This window comes from Schistocerca serialis, chromosome 1 (genome assembly GCF_023864345.2).
Source record: "Schistocerca serialis cubense isolate TAMUIC-IGC-003099 chromosome 1, iqSchSeri2.2, whole genome shotgun sequence".
Classification (NCBI taxonomy): Eukaryota; Metazoa; Arthropoda; class Insecta; order Orthoptera; family Acrididae; genus Schistocerca; species Schistocerca serialis.
This window is the reverse complement of record NC_064638.1, coordinates 555,330,045-555,352,414: the sequence shown is the minus strand read 5'-3', so window position 1 is coordinate 555,352,414 and position 22,370 is coordinate 555,330,045. Positions and strand designations below refer to the sequence as shown.

Sequence of the window (22,370 nt, the reverse complement as noted above, 5' to 3'; positions counted from 1 at the left end):
CCAGTGTAAACAAGTTTGAGAGACAAATGAGGATCTATTCAAAAAGAAAATAAAATATAATATAAATAAAATATAATATTATACATATATATTTTAGTTCACAATTTACAAATATGGCTCATGAACATTTTGAAATTGTGTACATGAATGTCTCAAATCATAATCTATAAAAAACACAATTTATATGTAAATATATATAGTGTTTAAGATATTCGGTATCATGAAGTGTGCTATACTGTACAGTATCCAATAGATTAATAAAAATAAACAAATGAATAATGTGTATCACTGTAACAGACAACCAGTCTCACACTTCTGCAATGTGGATTAGTGATTGAAAGATACTCCACTGCAGGTGTTGACGAACTATAAGTTCTTAAATACAGGTGTTAGACAGAAATATGGAAACACCAAAAACACAACATTTTACTGTGACTAACATGGTGTTGGAAATCCGTTGGCATTCAAAACTGCTTCCAGTTGTCTGAGAATGGGTAAATATATGTCATGTATTGTTTTTAAGGGAATCTTACACTATTCTTCCTGCAAAATAGTGGCAAGTTCAGGTAAAGATGATGGAGATGGGTAGCAATCACACACCCTTCTCTCCAAAGTAGAGCACACACTCTCAGTAAGTTTGAGATCTTGTGACTTTGGTGTCCAGCAGAGATACGACAGTTCATCCTCATGCATACAAAACCAGTCCTAGATGATGCCAGTTGCATGGGCAGAAATCCTGTTGCCTTAGCACACAGCATCACCATTGGGGAACAGACACTGTCCCATGGTATGGACCCGATCAGGCAAAATGGCCATGTAACCATTGGCAGTGATTAGGGCTAGCAGAGTAACCATGGGGCCCATGGAATACCACAGTATGGCTGCCCAAAATCGTCACCAAATCCCCATCATGTTTCATTCTTGGGACATAAACTTGGCAAGGAGCTGGAAATGGCGTGAAAGACAGCTCATCATTTATTTATTTATTTATTTATTTATTTTATTTATCCATCCGTTGGCAATAAATATTGTATGGATGTTGTCAAGGGTAGATGTAAGCCATTTCAAAGAAATGGGACACAAACAATGTATACATAAAAAAGTACAAAACAAAATAATACAATGAAGTTAATAATAATACAATGAAATTAATATAACCTATATACATCCCTACTTGTTATTTTAAATGCATAGTCTGTTTTTCATAAGGCTTTAGTTTTGTCCTCCCTAAACGCCAAGTCCTTATATACACAACACTGCTTAAGTATATATTTACGTCACACAACAGCTGTCCTTTAAGTATGTAAATGCAATGAATGATTAGGTAATGAATGATTTGGTACAGATAGAGTATTTTCCATTTTGCCTTTATAAATACCATCAGAAAAAATTTATTGACGTACATAGTCATTTACAGAATAAAAACATTGTTCTACTAGTAATTTTTTAAATTCTGTTTTAAATTTGTTATCATCTTCTAACTGCCTGATGTTGACTGGCAGTGCGCTGTACTGTTTTGCACCGATATGGCCTACATGCCTTTGTGTATTCGCTCTTTTTGTTCACTGAGTATGGAGTGCTGCGCTATTATGGGTATTGTAGTTATGAAAGTCGACATTTGTCTGAAAATCTGCAATGTGGGTCCTGACATACAATACACATTTGTATATGTATAATGATGGTACAGTAAATATTCTAAGCTTTTTGAATATGAGTTTGCAGTGTGTCTATGGATGACTGTGAGTTATTATTCGGATGGCCCTCTTCTGCAACAAAAAAATTTGTTTTAGGTGCCCTGTTGTGGAACCCCAAAATATTATTCTGTAAGTAGCAAGAGATTGAAAATAGCTGAAATATGCCATTCTGGCACCCTCTGAGGTACAAACATTTGCAATAATTCTGAGAGCAAAACACGCTGAATTAAGTTTCTGTGCAAGTTTTATTATGTGGTCATTAACATTTAAGTTTTCATCCACATGAATCCCCAGCAATTTTGTGGATGTCACTCTGTTTAAGGCTTTGTCACCCCACACCAGATCGAGATTTACATTTTGACATTTCTTCCCAAACTGCATATAATTTGTTTTATTTACATTCAATGTAAACCTGTTTGCATTGAACCAAGAGTGGATGTAATTTAGTACTTTATCAGCAGTTGTTGGTAGCAATTGCTTTGGTGCATTTATTATCACACTAGTATCATCTGCAAATATTATTGTTTTGGCTGCATCATCTGAGGTGTGAAAATCATTTATATAGACAAGAAACAATATGGACCCTTGGATGCTGCCTTGTGGTACTCCTATTTCTACATTTTTTGCCTCTGATACTGAATTTATTTTGTGGTTGGAGTAAGTTGATGTCAGTCCTACAACCTGTGTTCTGTTTTTTAGGTATGATTCAAACCATTTTTTTCCTATCCCATGTATACCCGACGCTTCCAATTTTTCTAAAAGAATGTCCTGGTTCACAGTGTCAAAAGCTTTGGAGAGGTCTAAATTTACTCCTACTACACTATAATCTTTTTCTAGATTTTTGGTTATTTGTTCAGTGTAGCACATTACCGCTGTTTCGGTATTTTTACGTGCTTGGAAGCCATACTGATTTCTGTTTAGTAAATTATGGTCATTTAGATATTTGTTGATTCGGTGCTTCAACAGTTTTTCTAATATTTTTGAAAATGCTGGGAGGAGAGATATTGGGCGATAGTTTTTTACCTTGTACTTGTCGCCGTTTTTAAATAATGGCTTCACTTTTGAAATTTTCAGCCTTTCTGGAAAAGCTCCTTCACTGAATGATAAATTGGCTATGTGTGTAAAGGGCTTTGCGAGTTGTGCTGTCCTTGTTATGATTGACACAGGCACCTCATCTATGCCAGCCGACATTTTGGGTTTCAGGCTATGTATCACTTTCAACACTTCACCCTCATTTGTTGACTCTACCCTCATCCTACAAGCTGTTTTTGGATATTCAGGTTTTTCTTCGTTTGTAAATTTTAAGCTTAATGAAGTTGTTGCATTTATGAAATAATTGTTAATATAATTTGACAAATCTTGTTTATTAATGTTGACATTTTTAAATTTTTAAGGCTAATGTCCTGGTTTTCACAACTCTTTCCCGTTTCAGTCTTCACAATACCCCATATGGCTTTTGATTTGTTTTCAGACTGTCTTATAAAACTATCATTACTCATGAATTTTGCTTTAGCAATTACTTTTCTGTATACCCTCTTGTAATTCCTGGCATATTCTATGAATTGTGGGTCTGTGGATGTTTTCATTTTAGAAATTAGTCTCTTTAGAGTTCCATGGGGAGTTTTGATGCCAGCTGTGATCCAAGAACTTGGCTTTGTATTGCCATGTGACCTGATTTTTGACAGCTTTTTTGGAAAACACATTTCAAAATATCACATGAAAATGGAAGAAAATGTGTTATATGCATCATTTGTATTTGTTAGGGATAGTACTTCTGCCCAAGCCTCACTAGTTAGCATATTTATGAATTCTACACAGTTTTCTGTAGAAAAATTTCTTTTATACATGAAGTGTGTTTTTTTCTCTTTCAGTGGCCTTGAAGGAATTTTGAGGACAAGAGTATTGTAGTCTGATAATCTCAAATCAGTATTTGTTACTTCAAATTCTTTGCGTCCTACATTTGAAAATATGTTATCAATAAGACTGACTGTATTATTTGTTATTCTTGTGGGTGTGTGTGTATGTGTGCAAGCAGGTTGAAACTACATAACAGATTTAGGAACTGGTCTTTTAGCCTACTTTCACTCATAAGATTAATATTGAAGTCACCACACACAACTACAGTGGCTCTATCGGTGAACAGAGTGTTAACCAATATTTCTAATTGGTTAAAGAATATGTCTGCATCACCAGTAGGTGGTCTGTATATTTCTATGACTATGACTTTTCCCTGTATTTCATTCAACTGCACAGCTGCTGCTTCAAAATGATTTTCCACACTCAATCATTCAGCTTCACACCTTCTTTTATAGCTGATACTTGGTTTGGTAAATATACATACACCTCCATTTTTTTGTATTTTTTCTACAATATTGGCTTGCCAACGTAAACGGAAGAATATTAATGCTACTTACAAGGGAACCTCCCCATCGCACCCCCCTCAGATTTAGTTATAAGTTGGCACATTGGATAGGCCTTGATAAACTGAACACAGATCAATTGAGAAAACAGGAAGAAGTTGTGTGTAACTGTGAAAAAATAAGCAAAATATACAAACTGAGTAGTCCATGGGCCACATAAGCAACATCATGGACGAAGTGTGCTTAGAAGCGCCGTGGTCCCGTTGTAGAGTGAGCAGCTGCTGAACGAGAGATCCTTGGTTCAAGTCTTCCCTCGACTGAAAATTTTACTTTCTTTATTTTTGCATAGTTATTATCTGTCCGTTCGTTCATTGACATCTCTGTTCACTGTAATAAGTTTAGTGTCTGTGTTTTGCGACCGCACTGCAAAACCGTGCGATTAGTAGACGAAAGGACGTGCCTCTCCAATGGGAACAGAAAACATTTGATCGTAAGGTCATAGGTCAACCGATTCCTCCACAGGAAAACACATCTGATATATTCTATACGACACTGGTGACGGCATGTGCGTCACATGACAGGAATATGTTGTCGACCCACCTAACTTGTACACTTGGCGAATGGGTAAAAAGATTCTTCTACCTTGCCCGATTTAGGTTTTCTTGTGGATGTGATAATCACTCCCAAAAAAGTGATGAAAACATAAGAGTTTGTCACATAAACTGAAAATAAAAAATTAAAATTTACACTTGATGGAAGATTTGAACCTAGGACCTTTCGTTCCGCAGCTGCTCACATTACCACGAGACCACGGCACTCCTGCCTTCTTATCGTCCTTATTGTTGCTTATCTTCCCTTGAACTACTCAGTTTGTATATTTTGCTTATTTTTTCACAGTTCTACACAACTTCTTCCTGTTTTCTCAATTGATCTGTGTTCAGTTTTTCAAGGCCTATCCACTGTGCCAACTTATAACTAAATCTGAGGGGGGTGCGATGGGGAGGTTCCCTTGTTAGTTCAAAACTTCTGCACCAATGCTGCACAATGCACATGCAGTCAATATTTGCGCTGTTCATAGCTACCTCAAGTATTAATGATTTATTTCTAAGACACTGAATGTTTTAGCTTAGAATCTGCAGGTGATGAGGATGAGAATTGGTTACATTTGTATTTACATTTTGTGGTGTCATACTACATTTTGTGGTGTCATACTCCATTCCTTGCCCTGGCGAGGTACCAAAAATCCTCCAGAAGGACAGGTTTTCTGCACCTTGTAGGTCATTCACTGGGATATGGTGAGTTGCTTGCTGGTGGTGGTGGTGGTGGTGTAGCTCCCAGTGTCATTGATGCTGTCATTTCTGTTGTTGTTGTTGATGATGATGATGATGATGATGATGATAATGATGATGATGATGGTGTAGCTGCTTCTGATACTTCAGGTGTTGGTTCTGTTGTTATTGATATGCTTCCTTGTGAACTGCTAGCACTTGGGGTGTTTTCTTGCGATGTCAGAACATCACACTTGTCTTGTAGTGGTGATGCTTCATTTTCAGATTCACCAAGTAGTTTGTGGGTCTTATCCTTGAGGGGAATTACGTTTGAAGTGTCACAACTTACTTTCGTTTTGGCATTTACTATTTCTATTATTTTTCCAATTACAAAATTTTTTCTTAATCTATTTAGGTGGAAACCATGTCTAGTATGGAATCTCCTTCCTAGTTTGCTTATATCAATGAAAGTCACATTTTCAAATTGTCTGCATATCTGTTTCATCTCACTTTTTGCACTTTCCACTTCTTTGTTAACGCAGGACTATTCCACTAGGTCATGACGATGTGGTTCTGAAAATACAATGACATTATTACATCTTAGTTCATACAGTTGCCTTTTAAGTGAAAGCAACAGATCTTGTTTTTCATTTCTTGCAACGTTGTTTGTTCCCGCCAGGAAAACGGCAAAGTCTTTGTTGCTTAATGTGGGAATTTTTTCGTGGCTTATTGCGGTTGCTGTGCAGAGTTTTGCACCTGGTTTCACCATGGAAGTTAAGTTCACATTGCTTTTATTACAAAAGTCAGTAGCTATGTTTCGCCCTTGGCTGTCTGAATACATTTCAATTTTTGTAACTGTTTTGGAGCTACAAAATGTAGGCCTAACTGCGCTGTTTATTTCCTCTTTCTTTTTCACACAAGCCGATAATCCATCGGAACTACATAAGGTCAGCAGATGTTTGTTTACTAAATTTAAGTTGGATTTCTTATTTTTCTGCGTCAACGAATTTTTTTGTTCTGGCTTATTTACAACATCCTTTTGCTTTTCGCATGGTTCATGAGCACTATCACTAAACACTGCACTTCACAATCTGTTGTGGAAAGTACTTGAAATAAGTTGTCAAGCACAAAGCTTACATTTATTTCACAATTCTCTTGATCTTGTACTTTTTTTTTGCGGCTGCTGCACTTCACCTTTGTCCACTTTTTGGAAACTGTCGAACTATCATGCAGAAAACGTGGCATGTTCACTTAAGTTTTTATTTCTTGAATTTTAGTAATATCCATTTTCAGGGCATTGATTACGAACTGTAGGCTACTAATTCGTTCATTTAGCTTTGTAATTTCGCCCTTGCAGTTTTCACACGATTTCTTTTTTGTTGCAAAATTTACGTTTTTGTGGAGAAACACATTTCGAACTTTTACCTTCGACGCCATCTTGATCTGTCCAAATGACTTTCTCCCATTGCTCCTGAATCCAGTTTTATGGCTTCAGCACCACATTTTCCATTTATGGACTTTTGCAGCACTGATAAGTGGTTTTGGAATTCCAGTTTGCCTTGCAATGACCTGCTTCTGGAGCTCGCTTCATGTTGAGTAGATGCTGACAGGATTCACAGGTGTGACATTGAGTTCTGCAATGACTATTTCTGCTGACTTCCTTCTTTTTCATCACAATCCTCTTCAGTTATTGTCCATAATGATCACTCAGCACACATTTTATTCTACATTTGTCTTAGCAGATGATGTTTTTCCATTTTCCCTATATGCATCTTTGATGCAATGCCTCTTGAAAAACCAAATACTTTGGCTCTCTTGGTTATGGAAACACCTACCAAACAAGCACCAACCATTTGCCCATGTTCAGATTCACTAAGCTCCAACATAGTGCAATCAAAACTACATGGAACACTATTCCAACCACTTCTGACTCTTGCAATGTGTTCAGGACATTGCACATTGTAGTGTTTAGAGAAGTTCTGCATAAATTCTAGAACCACTCAGCCTTCTACTATCTCGAACACACGATATTGTATATGTGAGTTTGGGATGATAGAATCCTACGTACTGCATGTCACATGTTTGTGTGTGCAGGTTTGAAATTCAGTCGCAAGAAGAATGTAGACACAGTGGTCAAACGGCAATGACAAATACTTGTCAGGCAATCCATGGAAGTTTTAGTGAAAGTGTACGGAAGAACCATGGTGCTTCTATGTTATTCTGTGCTAATTGTGTCAGTGACCATTGTTATAATAACAAGAACAGTTGAGAAGGTACTCTTGAGAAAAACTCTTGTTTTAGCCTTGTTGAAGGGATGTATCCTGATTCATGTTGAGAATGGACAGGGTATCTAAGCCACCTTTCTCTTATATGTAAATTAGTTTGTTTCTGACATTTGGAGACATGAGATACTAAACAGTATATATTTATGTGAAGAGTGGGATATGTAAAATGTCTGAAGTTCAAATATATGTCATTAGTTGAAGCAAATGAAACTTTGTATGTCTACTTATTTTTATAAGTAGAAAGAGTCTTAAGAGATTCCTGTACCTAGCAGCATACTTTGGAGAAGAACTGAAAGAGAGTTTACAGCAGCAGCAGGCTAGCCATGAAGGAAGATCGGCCGAGCATCTCAAGTAAGTCGTCTCGTACAAGAAGTGGAAGTTTGGGTATCTACTTTGCACTTAAATCGTCATCCAAAGCCGTTAGAACAGGAGACATTTGTGGTCAGATACAACAGTGCAACCTCCAATGTTGGGTATCATCTGAATTTATGTTCAAGAATGCATTTCTCACAGTTTTTTCATATTTTTGTCCAACCCCTGTAGGTATTGTGTTGTGTTACCAATACTGGTCTCAGCGAAGTTATGTTGCTGTACGAAAGCAATGTACCTTTCATGTACTATGAGATGTTGGGCTCCAAATGATAGCATAATTCATTGTGAGGACGATATTGAGGTATCTAATCAACTTAGTAGTAATGTGAACCAGAATAACTTCTGGGTATGCAGTGGGATGTGGTTTTTTTCCCCCCTAATTTATGATTCTGACATCCGTTTATATTTAATTTGATAAAGCTGCTGAACTACTTCAAATAAGTTGGCAGTAGAAGGAAAAAAGTTAATTGCTAGCAAATTTCTGTTTCCTTTTTATACCTCCACATGACTTCCCTCATGAACTGACTTTTACTGTCTTTTTGTTATACTTCCAACAGTTTGGTGTACTTGTTTTTGATAAACGCAAGTTGTTCATCTATTTTTTGTATCATTTTCACCAGAAATTGTCTGAATATTGATAGTAATTTCAAATTGCAGGAAGACCTCTGGGATGAAATAAGTCATTTGAAATCATATGTTTCTAATCTAAAAGATGAAAACCAAAAACAAAAAATCCAGTTGCTTAAGATGGAAGAAGCAGTGCGCACAAGAGATCAACAAATTGAACACTTAATGAATCCAATAAATGTATGTCAGTGTACTAATTTGTTACTGCTACTATTCCTGTGATTTTCTATGAGCATCAGTTATGTGGTTGCTATCATTTCAGAATTCACGAATCATGCAGATCATTTCAGATAAAGCAGTCACTCTGATAATGGAGTTAACGAAACGGAACAAACACTTGGAGAAAAAAATTGTTGAGAGAGATAGTTTTATACAGAAACTGCAGAAAATAAATAACACAGCAGTTCAAAATGTACAGGTGTCAAGAGCACAGAAATCATTGCACCACAAAGAGGTATAGGTTTCATCCTGTCTTATTTAGCAATTAAATGTGTTACTAGTTACATTCGAAATATCAATTTGTAGTTTATTTTTCTGCTTTTATCCATCATTATGGGTTCTTCATTAGCAGAGAGTTATATCATTGATAGTGTATCACACCATCCCTGTTCAGTGTGTGTGTACACCTTAATTTTAATCTGCTACTATGTAAGTACATATTTGCTGAGTAGAATGCCTTTCATTGATGGACGATTTCTTCATTGTATGTTACATTCTAAAATGCACAGCAATAACAAGTTGCACATTTACTTTTGGAATTAATAATCTGGAAATAACTTGAATGCATGGTGTCTGTTCCTTTGAAAGGAGAGACACCATGCAGATCCCGCAGTTGTGAAACACTGTATGTACAATATATGTTGTTTTGTTTTGTTTTTTGTGGATGTGTGTGGTGTCTGTTCTTTTAAAGGAAGAGACACCATGGATTCAAATAATTCATATGCCTGGCTGGGCAATCTTCAGTGCGAATGCACCAGTATGTCTGTCCTCCTGTGAGAATCTCAAAGTAGCCAACAGGGGTATGGGTAGCAACTGCGGATAGGTGGCACTTGGTGGGAGTGTGGGTTTGCCATGAGGCATACCGAGATAGTCCGTGCAGTTGCAATAATGCTGTGTCCCAGATGGCACAGTGGGTATTGCTCCTGCGTAATAAGCAGGAGATCCTGGGTTTGAATCCTGGTCCGACACACATTTTTGCTCATCACCACTGATTCCGCTTAATGCCCCCCTTCAGCTGTATGAAGTCATTCCCTTTCAATTTACATGTAATCTGGAAACAATGTAGGTCTATGGGACAAAATACACCCAGCTACCCTCTGATGAGATGTAATTTCCCATTTGTATTCAAGTATAGAACTCATCGCTTTCACTGACTGTGAGAGCTACTGACCGTACAGAAAAGATCTTATCTCACAGAAGAAAAATCTATGACACATAAAAAAAATTTATATCCATTTTTATAATATATTAATTCAATGATATTTTGTTTCTTTCATACACTATAGTTGTGAAAAGCGAACAACGTTGTTTTACACTAGAGTTGCAATTTTTCCCCTGCAGATGTACACTAGCTAAGTGTGTCCGATTACAACATATAAATGTTACTAGAACTACTACTCTTGTTAAACTTCATATGTAACCAGCAGCTTAAGGTATTTGTACAGTGACCTACGAGTAGCATTTCATTGCTAATGTAACTTATGTTTGTAGTCTGTTGTTGGAATAGAGAAGGAAAAAAGCAGTACTCAAAAAGTTACATTAATTGTATAATGTTAAAAACATGTAATGAAGCTGATGTTCTGAATCCAGAGGTTTCTTCCAGCTTCTTATATGTAACCATCAAACATATCTATAAATTAATTGATATTTTAAATTGACATAAAGTAGGCATAAGTACAAACAGTTGTGGTATACACGGAGTAAACATAATTGTTCAAATTTCTGTCTTGCCATCAAAATGTTGGTTATCATGTGCAGGATACAGGGATATGGTACCTTTGAAAAGGACACTTTTCTGTCTCCATCTTTGTCCATTCTGAGCATATGTTCCATTTGTAATGACTTTGTCATTGATGGAATATTAAAACCTATTATCCTTTTCTTCCTCTCTTTCTCGAATATCACATTGAAGAGATAAATGATCTGAATATACGGAACAAACTCAAAATCAAAGAAATGGGAGGGTACACATATATTATGGATGTTTTAGCTATAACTAACAGTCAAGAGTAAGCTGAAAACTGTAATTATATCCTTTGTAATATTTTATTGGGGTGACTTGCTACAGCTGTTAGGAGCTTGAAGAACTGAATATTAACCATCAACTGTACAAATTCTTTATTCTGTACAAGATTTGATTACAGTTGAGCCAGTTTGGTGCTGGCTCGATCTCAAGTATGATAGCTCAATTTGATTTTACATATGCTATCATTTGCCTAAAGTTGGCAGTGGCTGCTTTGGTGTCACTGCCATGGGTATTGGCAAGGCTTCTTCTAGCAGTGAGCTGAGGCACTCATGACAAGTCAGTCCAGGAAGCGAAACAGTGGAGTTCTGCCTCATGGATGTGACCTGTTATCGACATCAGTCAATTTTATCTGTGGAGCTGCATGCAGATTCCATAAGGAATATTGGCACAGCCATGGTAATGCTGATGTCCCAGCCTGCTAGGTGCAAGGGTAAACCTCACTCTCATTCAGCTGTGGGTTCAGTAATGAATGCAGTTTATAACTCACAGACGCTTAGTAAGAACATTCAGAAATTGTTCCAAAACCCTCATCAAGTGCTCAGCCTCTTCCCTCTTCAAATGAGCAAAATCAAACTCCACTTCACTTGTTTGTACATAATTAATGCAAACCATAGAATAATTGCAAGACTGAAACCTCTAACCTGAACTAAACTGAAACCAGAATGATCTATATGCAAAATACAACAAGCAGTTTGCCTTAACAAGAAAACCACAACCCAAAATGACATCAACAGACAGACAATTCATGATAGCAAATGTAATCATAAATCTTAATGTGAGCCCTCACTCGACTCACAATAGGAACAGACTCGGCTTCACTGTTGTTAGTTCAGGAAATTCACAATTGTTTCTGTACCTTAAGAACCATTGTAAAATCATTAAACTCAAATTGTCGCCAGAGTCACAAAGTGCACCCACTGGCCCTTCAGTAATTAAGGCACACACCTGCAACAACCAACAACAGTCTGGTGGCACCCAGTAAGCACCAAGATGGTGAGCAGCCCACTCCTGGTGTCAGCTTGTATGATTCTTTTTATGTACCACACAATTTCTGGCAAAATGGCCTGATTGTGCACAATGAAACAGTTTTCTTGCCAGACAGTTATTTGTTTCTCGATAAACCCATGAGAAGGAGCTGACTTGCTTCCGCACACCCTTTGAACTATCACTTTTCTTGTCACTAAAATGAATTCCTTCAACAGTGCTCGCAGTGTGATCAAGATTACAAAAGCTTACCTGTTACTCATGGAATGTAACTCTCAGGCAGCCTTCCTGCCGCGTACTGTCCAAAATACTAACAACAGTTTGTTCTTTAGTGAATTTAAGGTCTAAAGCAACTTTAGCCATCCTAATATCAATAAATAATGCACTTCTTTCCTTTTTTTAAAAAAAAAATTCGTATCTACATATGATTCACTTTACAAGCAGTGTGCTGTTATTGAATTCTTGTGAGCAGCAGAAAAAGAAATTGTGGTGAACATCCATAAACATTTCTGTGCAGTGTATGGTGATTATGCAGTTGATAGGAGTATATTTGGGCGATGGATAAACAAAGTTACAGCCTCAGGAAATACAGAAACAGAGCTCCATGGTCAGCCATACTCAGTACATCCTGTCACAGGCACTGCTCCAGACATGCAGAATCGTGTGGATGCCATTATTTGTGCTGAATGGTACATCACAACTTGACAATTGGCTCTACAGTTGTCAGTCAGCATTGGAAGTGCTCTGCAATAATCATTATCAATAATAATCAAGGATATTCAAAGAGATGCTAATGATGGGTTCCATGAATATTCACAGCAGACCACAGGATTCAAAGAAAGGCTGTTTCATCTGAATTGTTGGAGTGTTTTGAGACTGACAGAGAGGCCTTTCTGTCATGAATCTCTGAGGGGAACGAAAGCTGGGTGCATCACTTTGTGCTAGAAACCAAAAGGTAGTTCATTGGAGTGGCCTCATCCTCATTCACCCCAAAAGAAGAAATTCAAGACAATCTCCTCTGCCGGAAAAGTCATGGTGACATGGTGTCATTCTTGTGGATGTGATGTCTAGAGGGTCAACCATCAGTTCATAGACATACATGAAGACTCTGAATAAACTCAAGAACCATTCCTGACTTGTTTGATTGGACAAGAATCCAGCAGAAACCTTGCTCCAACATGATAATGCACACCCACACACAAGTCTGAGAACCCAGGAACACATATCTAAGTTTGGTTGGACAGCATTGCCTCATTCACCCTACAGTCCAGACCTGACACCCTCAAACATCCATTTCTTTGGGCCGCTTAAAGATGCTCTACAGGGAACACACTTTGAAGATGACAACAGTGACAGTCATGCAATGAAAACATGGCTACACCTACAGGACAAGAGTTTTTACCAGCAGGGAATACATGCTCTTCCACAATGTTGGCATATGGCCATACAACGTGATGGAGACTATGTAGAAAAATAGGTCATGGACAAGAAATGTTGATGTATATTGTCACCAGATTCTGACTCTTAGTAATAAATATGTTCTGAGAAAAAGAATGTGGGGCATTACTTATTGAATGACCCTCGTACTTTCATCATAGTTAGCAGAGGCTTCGGTCGACAACTGAACATGAAAATGAAATTCGTTATAAGCCCATTTCTCACTCTCTTAGAAAGAATTTCTTCAATAATTTTATTGTGCAAGTGCTGCAACAATTGACCTTTCTGAATACTGTTATAAATCATTCTGGATAGCCACCCCTCAGCCAATGGACAAATCACTTGCAAAATGACAGCATAAGAGATTTGAAAAACCTCAATATGAATCATTAACCTAGCAAATAACCATAAAATTTTTATAGTTCAATGCTAACTGACTGAACTGCTGTAGAATAGGCAATATCAAATTCAACAATTTACCAAATGAGTAGGAAACTTCTGTCTGTCTGCTGTTAACTGACATGCCATCCCCGTTACCAATATGCGACATCGTTTGATGTTCCTCACTGCCTTCCCATTGAAGCACATTCATTTTCTGTTGAAGGGAAACAATTTTCTCTAATAACTGGTCAATTACAACATTTTTCTCTGGAATAGTATTAATGACGCTCTGCTACCATGTGGTATGAAGCGACGATTTAGGTTGAGTGGTAAGCATATAGGCCACAAAAATATTTAACGAAACTAAACAGTGGCTTTATTGATCCTTGAGAATATTTAACGCACACCGCATGACTGAATTGATAAACAATGTGGGCAACATCTCATTATCAATTTTAGCAGTTCATAAGAGGAAGAACACTTCAAATTTTGTATTACAGTGATGCATGTCTGACCCACAGGGAACAGATTCACAGATTGGCTCCTTGGGCAGTTAAGACACAACTGAAATGAAAAGAAGGTGCATTGTAAAAGGCACAAAACATAAAATCTTAAGGCTAGCCAGAATCGGCCACAAATAATGTAGACAGTGAAATTCTAAGGATTCCTTATAATAGCTGAGCAACAAGACCTTAAATAATGAAACCTTTAAGTTTAGCTCTAGATTATAACAAATCTTTAAAACAAGAAACATTAAAAAAATAAGCAGCAAGTAAAATTTAAGACTTATGACCTTAACTGTAGGTAATTAACTCTTTAAGAACATTTAAATAACACTATCCTACCAGAAGTTAAAACTTCAACTTCATGAATTTAACTTAACTAAACTTTAGAGCAAATCCAATAATTCTGTTGCTGCACCACAGCAGACATATGATTTATAACACTTGTGATAGTGCACAACAGTTTACAATGAGGTAAACAAGATATTTGCGTTCCACAACTTACAGTTAATGGTAAGATTAGTGTTCAACAACTTTGAAATTAAATAGAGAGTGAATGACCACCAGAAACTGACAATTAAAACCACAATAAACTATACAAATTATATTCAAGGTGAATCATTAGGACAATAACGCACAGAGAAAGTGGCCCAGGCAAACAGCTCATTTTCAAGGGGACAGCTCTTGCATCTAACACGCTCAATGTTCACCTTCACCAAAAAAGGACTCTGACGAATGATGCATCTAGAGGGAAGAGAGATGTCACTCGATGTATTGGTATGATTAACTTTTTTTGTAAGTTCATTTAAGGATTTGCTCAGCTAGAAGCTCACCTTAACATATTGTATCATAAGGACATACCATTTCAATGGGTGAATAGTCAGCAAGCTGCTTTCGATGCCTTGAAGCAGGCTGTTAGTACAACACCCGTGTTAGCCATTCCTGATTTTGAGAAAAACTTTATGCTTCAAACAGACATATCCATCTCTGGACTGGCGGTTGTCGTGTCGGAGTGCAGTGACTAGTGATGCCCTGTCAAGTATACATCCAGGTCGTAATCTAGTGTAGAGGCAAATTATTCAGTCTACAAGTTAGAAGCTCTGGCAATATTTTATGCCTTCAAAAATTCTGAATTTTATTTAGAACATTGAGCCTTTTTGCTTGGATTGGCTTGTTAGGCCATGTAAGATTGGATGCATAGCACGATGGCAAACCTCATTCTCACTCAGTTATGGACAGCCTGAGTATACTCATGCCTGGCATCAATTGTGAATTCTGTGACCCAATGGCACCTTGGTAGAGCTGAGTCATTTGTTGGATGTCAACCATACTTGGTTATTTTGGGACAAGGTGTGACCTGGTATGCTCTGCAGTATGGTAGCCACAGATGAGAGGGTTGTTTGTGGAAACTGTTGATCGAAACCACTGGACATTCCATTTGTCAGGGTGTTGTTTGCAGAAGGTGATGAGCATCGAACATCTTGCATGTTTTGATGCAAGAGCTGTCCCCTTGAAAATGAGCTGTTTGCCTGGGCCACTTTCTCCGTGTCCTATTGTTCTAAGGATTCACCTTGAACACCATTTGTATATTTTATTATGGTTTAATTATCAGTTTTTGATAGTCATTTCCTATCTGCTTAACTTCTGTTTCTGTTGTAATTTACTGAGAGGCAAATTGTATGCTATTTAAAGTCATTACGTATGTCTATACAAACATCTTGTAACTTTCAGGGCTTTCACTTCATTTAAAGGAAAGATGACTTGCTTATCAGTCTGGTGCACTGTTTTCTCTTTCTGTGATGATGGTTGCTTCAATCAAAACTGTTAAAGAATAACAAGTAATTCGTATAGCTGACGGCTAAAATGCAGTTCTTCAAATATCTACTTTGTAAAGATTAGCAAATTCATTTGCTAAAGTAACTGAAAATTTTGTAGATGATGATGGTTCCTTAAAAACATTTTTGCTGGTAGCCAACAACATTTTCACATTGAGACTGATAGATGTGAGCTTAATGGCATTAGAAATAATTGCCAGATTTCAAAATCACATTAAACATGATAAAGAAGTTTCTATATTCAGCACACTAAGTAAGAATGTGCTTAGTTGTATCTCATACAGGATTTAGAAATCCTCAACTCTGGAATAAGAGTGTATGTAGCAGCTGTGACATAAACACAACTGTGATGCTCCAGTTGGTCATTCTTTGGTAGGAAATGTTCTAGTAATTAGTGTGCTTGTGGTTACAGATTTTGTGAGCTGTGCTATCATGCACTCCAGCCAGGAGTTATGCATAATAACTGTTATAACTTCAAGTTGAACAAATATAATTCAAGGAAGACGCAATACATGAAAGTGACAGATCAAGTAAACAGAGTAAGACGTGTGTACAATTTAACAGTCAAATCATAACTGAGTCCGAGTCTAGTGGCCGCTGGCTGGCTGGCCGCTTAGGTGGCACTGCTGCTGCATGTCTGGCAAACAGCGCCGCATGTAGAGGACGCGCGTAACTGCGCGGCGGCACTTTGAAAGATCGGCAAGTCACAACACCTTCCCCGCCTTTGAAGTTTTTGCACAGGAGGAGGCCTGTAGATTGCTAACGTCCATACGTGTTGTTTGACTGGCCGTAAAGTCTTGAGGAGGAGGCTTCCCGTACGGACGGAAGTGTCCCCGATGATAACGGGTCGAGATGACAGGAGACGTGGGGGTCGAATCTGCTGGGGCCCCGTGTACCAATCTGCCCATTGTGGCAAGTCCGGTTGCTATAACAGGAGACATTGGCGATGTGTCCGTGTCTGTCGGAGAAGGAGGCGAGTAGAGCTGCTCCGACAGCTGATGGTCGTCTGGTTCCTGCATGGACACGTCTACTGGTGGTGTCAGTTCTTTTGTTGGCACCAATATGATGGTGAGAGGACTGTGTTGTAAGTAATGAGAGATTCCAGTATCCTGAGCATCAGGTAGAGCCGAAAGTGGTGTAGCGGCATCCGGAACAGGCGTTGCCGGCACACGAGGCTGAAGCTGGTCCGAATGGCGCACTGCAACACCCGTGTGCATCTGGATTTCATACAGGCGTTGGCCACGGTGTCATAAGATGCGGCCAGGTCTCCATTTTGGCTGCCTGCCATATCCCTGTACCCATACAAGGTCGTCGTCGGTGAACCAGCCAAGCGAAGGCACCCGCGGCCGTGAGTTGGAAGGCGGGAGAAGATAAAGTAGAATGCGGGGCTGTCGGCCATGTAAGAGCTCAGCCGGGCTGTGGTCGCCCATGGGTGTGAAACGGTTCGAAGCCAGAAATTGGAGAAGCACATCATCAGCAGCAGAAGAAGTCAGGTGTTTCCGCATCTGAGCCTTAAATGTGCGGACCAGTCGTTCAGCCGCGCTGTTAGACTGTGGATGGAACGGAGGGGCCGTGACATGCATCGTGCTGTGACAGGCACAAAAATCCGCAAAATCGGAAGAGGCAAATTGCAGACCATTATCAGTAACAAGAGTAGAGGGAAGGCCTTCCAAAGAGAAAATGCGAGCTAGAGCATTGGTGGTTACCACGGTGGTAGGCAACGTGCAACGGACAATGAAAGGAAAGTTAGAGTAAGCATCAATAATGAGAAGCCAGTAAGTACCTAAAAAAGGTCCCATGAAGTCAGCATGAATACACTCGCAGGGCTTCTCAGGCGAAGGCCACGGTGACAAAGATGACTTCGGGGTGGCGGCCTGTGATGCAAAAGGGGCACAGGCAGCGACCATGTGTGCGATTTCAGAGTCGATGCCGGACCAGAACACATGATGGCGTGCCAGAGATTTTGTGCGAGAGACACCCCAGTGCCCTTGGTGAAGGAGGCACAAGACCGAAGCACGCAAGGACGCAGGTACCACAACACGCGGCCAAGCATTTTCGGTGGAAAGGAAGATAACACCATCCCTAGCAGTGAGGTGGTAATGCAAAGCGTAGTAGTTCTGCAATGGATCAGAAGTCTTCGCGGAGGGACGATCTGGCCAACCCTTCTGAATACAGCATAAAACCCGGGAGAGGGTAGGGTCAGAACCCGTAGCAGCCGCCAGCCGGTCCCCAGTGATGGGGAACCCGTCCACAACCCACTGCTCGGCAACATCCAGGTGGAAACACAAAAGTTCGTTCCTATCGAATGCCAGATCATGACCCATGGGAAGGCGAGACAGTGCATCAGCATTCACATGTTGAGCCGTCGGCCGGAAATGAATCCCATAATTGAAACAAGACAAGTAAAGAGCCCAACGCTGGAGGCGTAGTGTGACGTTGATGGATGAAACAAGGAAACAAGTGGTTTATCATCCGTAACAAGATGAAATTTGGATCATAGAGAAAAACACCAAACTTATGAAGAGCATAAACAATGGCCAAAGCTTCTTTTTCAATTTGAGAATACTTTTGTTGGGCACCCGTGAACGTTTTGGAGGCATAAGCAATGGGTTATTCAGCACCGTCAGAAAAATGGTGTGCAAGGACTGCACCGACCCCGCATTGGGAGGCGTCCGTGGCAAGAACAAGATGTTGGCCAGGTCGATAAGTAGCCAGGCACAGGGCCTGTTTCAGCATAGTCTTCAATTTCTGGAAAGCCGCATCGCATGACGCGGACCAGTGAAAAGGCACATTTTTATGCAACAGGCGATGCACAGCTGAGGCACCGAAGCAGCAGACGGTAAAAACTTGTGATAGTATGCTATTTTCCCCAAGAAGGCCTGCAGTTCCTTAACAGATGTAGGGCAAGTAAGGGCATCAATCGCAGCAACAGTTTGCTGAAGTGGACGAATACCATCCCAAGAGAGTTGAAACCCCAAGTATGTGATAGATGCCTGAAAAAATTTTAATTTCTGAAGATTACACTTAAGACCGGCAGTCTGTAAGACATGAATAAGTGTGCAGAGATTTTGAAGATGTTCGTCAGTGGTGGAGCAAGTGACAACAATGTCGTCCTGGTAATTTATGCACCCAGGGACAGTGAGCAATTATTGTTCCAAGAATCGCTGAAAGAGCGCATGGGCACTGGCAACCCTGAGTGGCAATCGTTGGTATTGATAGAGGCCGAAAGGTGTGTTAAGGACCAGAAACTGCCGGGAAGCAGCACCGAGAGGAAGTTGATGATAAGCTTCTGACAGGTCAAGTTTAGAAAAATACTGGCCTCCAGCAAGTTTAGTGAACAATTCATCAGGTCGAGGCATAGGGTAAGTGTCGATAAGGCCTTGAGCATTTACAGTGGCTTTGAAATTGCCACAGAGACGAACATCACCATTTGGCTTAGCAACGACAACGACAGGAGAGGACCACTCACTGGAAGTGACAGGAAGCAAGACCCCTGAAGCAGTGAGACGATCCAGCTCCCATTTGACCGAATCATGAAGGGCCACAGGAATGGGCCGAGCCTGAAAAACTTAGACTGAGCAGTGGGTTTGAGCATGATATGAGCTTCAAAGTCGTTTGCACGGCCTAACCCAGGAGAAAAAAGGGACGAAAATGTCGTCGACAAGGAATCCTATTGAGCATAAGGAATAGGATCAGAGCCAATATTGACAGAGTCATCTATGGAGAACCCAAAAACGCGAAAGGCATCGAAACCAAAAAGATTCTCCACATTACTATGGTCAACCACAAATATGGGAACAGTGCAAACGACAGATTTGTAAGATACCTCAGCATCAAATTGTCCCAAGAGAGAAATCTTCTGTTTATTGTAAGTCCGTAATTGCCTAGTGACAGGTGACAGGATTGGAGAGCCCAACTGAAGATACGTCTGAGAATTGATGATAGTGGCAGCAGAACCAGTATCCACCTGCATGCGAACATCTCGACCAAGTATTTGGACATTGAGGAATAACTTCCCTGAAAGGGAAGAAGTACAATTGACAGACAACACAGAATCAGAATCAGCATCATGTTCATGAACATCACGTATGAGGTCGGATTTGCAAATGGATTACACATGACTCTTTTTTTTTTGCAGTTGTGACACACGGCCCAACGTTGTGGACAATCTTCTCGTGAATGTTTCATAAAACACCGCGGACATGAAGAAAGTTGCTGTGGGTTTTGCTGCAGTTTCTTAGTGGTTTGTTTATGGTAGGCCGAGGGTGTGCTTGGGAGCATACTGCAGCCACGTCGGCTGGTGGGGACACGCCACACGCTTCGTCAACATCGCACAGAGGTTGTATTTCCCCGACTTCGCCCCATGCCTCTATTTGCGCTCCAGCGGTGTGAGAAATTTCAAAAGACTGAGCGATGGATAAGACTTCATCTAGAGTCGGATTTGCAAACTGAAGGGCATGTTGCCTAACTTCCAGCATCCAGGCCGTGAGCCTTGCCGTTGGTGGGGAGGCTTGCGTGCCTCAATGATACAGTTAGCCATACCGTAGGTGCAACCACAATGGAGGGGTATCTGTTGAGAGGCCAGACAAATATGTGGTTCCTGAGGAGGGGCAGCAGTGTTTTCAGTAGTTGCAGGGGCAACAGTCTGGATGATTGACTGATCTGGCCTTGTAACACTAACCAAAATGGCCTTGCTGTTCTGGTACTGCAAACGGCTGAAAGCAAAACAGCCGTAAGTTTTCCCGAGGGCATGCAGCTGTAGTGTATGATTAAATGATGATGGCATCCTCTTGGATAAAATATTCCAGAGGTAAAATAGTCCTCCATTTGGATCTCCGGATGGGGACTACTCAAGAGGACATCATTATCAGGAGAAAGAAAACTGGCATTCTACGGATTGGAGCGAGGAATGTCAGATCCCTTAAACGGGCAGGTAGGTTAGAAAATTAAAAAGGGAAATGGATATGTTAAAGTTAGATATAGCGGGAATTAGTGAAGTTCTGTGGCAGGAGGAACAAGACTTATAAATACAAAATCAAATAGGGGTAATGCAGGAGTAGGTTTAATAATGAATAAAAAAATAGGAGTGCAGGTTAGCTACTACCAACAGCATAGTGAACGCATTATTGTGGCCAAGATAGAAACGAAGCCTACGCCTACTACAGTAGCACAAGTTTATATGCCAACTAGCTCTGCAGATGATGAAGAAATTAATGAAATGTATGATGAGATAAAAGAAATTATTCAGGTAGTGAAGGGAGACGAAAATTTAATAGTCATGGGTGGCTGGAATTAGAGAGTAGGAAAAGGGAGAGAAGGAAACATAGTAGGTGAATATGGATTGGGGCTAAGAAATGAAAGAGGACGCCGCCTGGTAGAATTTTGCACAGAGCATAACTTAATCATAGCTAACTCTTGGTTCAAGATTCATGAAAGAAGTTTGTATACATGGAAGAGCCCTGGAGATACTAGAAGAAACTGCAAAAAGGTGGGAATTTAAGGAGATGGGACCTGGATAAACTGAAAGAACCAGATGTTGTTCATGGTTTCAGGGAGAGCTTAAGGGAACAATTGACAGGAATCGGGGAAAGAAATACAGTAGAAGAAGAATGGGTAGCTTTGAGGGATGAAATAGTGAAGGCAGCAGAGGATCAAATATGTAAAAAGACGAGGGCTAGTAGAAACCCTTGGGTAACAGAAGAAATATTGAATTTAATTGATGAAAGGAGAAAATATAAAAATGTAATAAATGAAGCAGGCAAATAGGAATACAAACGTCTCAAAAATGAGATCGACAGGAAGTGCAAAATGGCTAAGCAGGGATGGCTAGAGGACAAATGTAAGGATGTAGAGGCTTATCTCACTAGGGGTAAGATAGATACTGCCTATAGGAAAATTAAAGAGACCTTTGGAGAAAGGAGAACCACTTGCATGAATATCAAGAGCTCAGATAGAAACCCAGTTCTAAGCAAAGAAGGGAAAGCAGAAAGGTGGAAGGAGTATATAGAGGGTCTATACAAGGGCGATGTAAATGAAGACAATATTATGGAAGTGAAAGAGGACGTAGATGAAGATGAAATGGGAGATATGATACTGCATGAAGAGTTTGACAGAGCACTGAAAGACCTGAGTCGAAACAAGGCCCCCAGAGTAGACAACATTCCATTGGAACTACTGACAGCCTTGGGAGAGCCAGTCCAGACAAAACTCAACCATCTGGTGAGCAAGATGTATGAGACCGGTGAAATACCTTCATACTTCAAGAAGAATATAATAATTCCAATCCCAAAGAAAGCAGGTGTTGACAGATGTGAAAATTACCAAACTATCAGTTTAATAAGTCACAGCTGCAAAATACTAACACGAATTCTTTACAGAT

At 39.7% G+C, this 22,370-nt stretch overlaps 1 protein-coding gene across 1 annotated transcript in view; it reads left to right on the top strand.

Moving 5' to 3' along the window:
* The window catches only part of LOC126475418 (uncharacterized), a 272,705-nt gene that overhangs the window by 25,696 nt on the left and 224,639 nt on the right, over window positions 1–22,370 (top strand). The window contains exons 2-3 of the mRNA XM_050103260.1: window positions 8,637–8,786; window positions 8,869–9,060. Coding sequence (XP_049959217.1) covers window positions 8,637–8,786; window positions 8,869–9,060 — 342 coding nt within the window. The remainder of the gene's footprint in view (window positions 1–8,636; window positions 8,787–8,868; window positions 9,061–22,370) is intronic.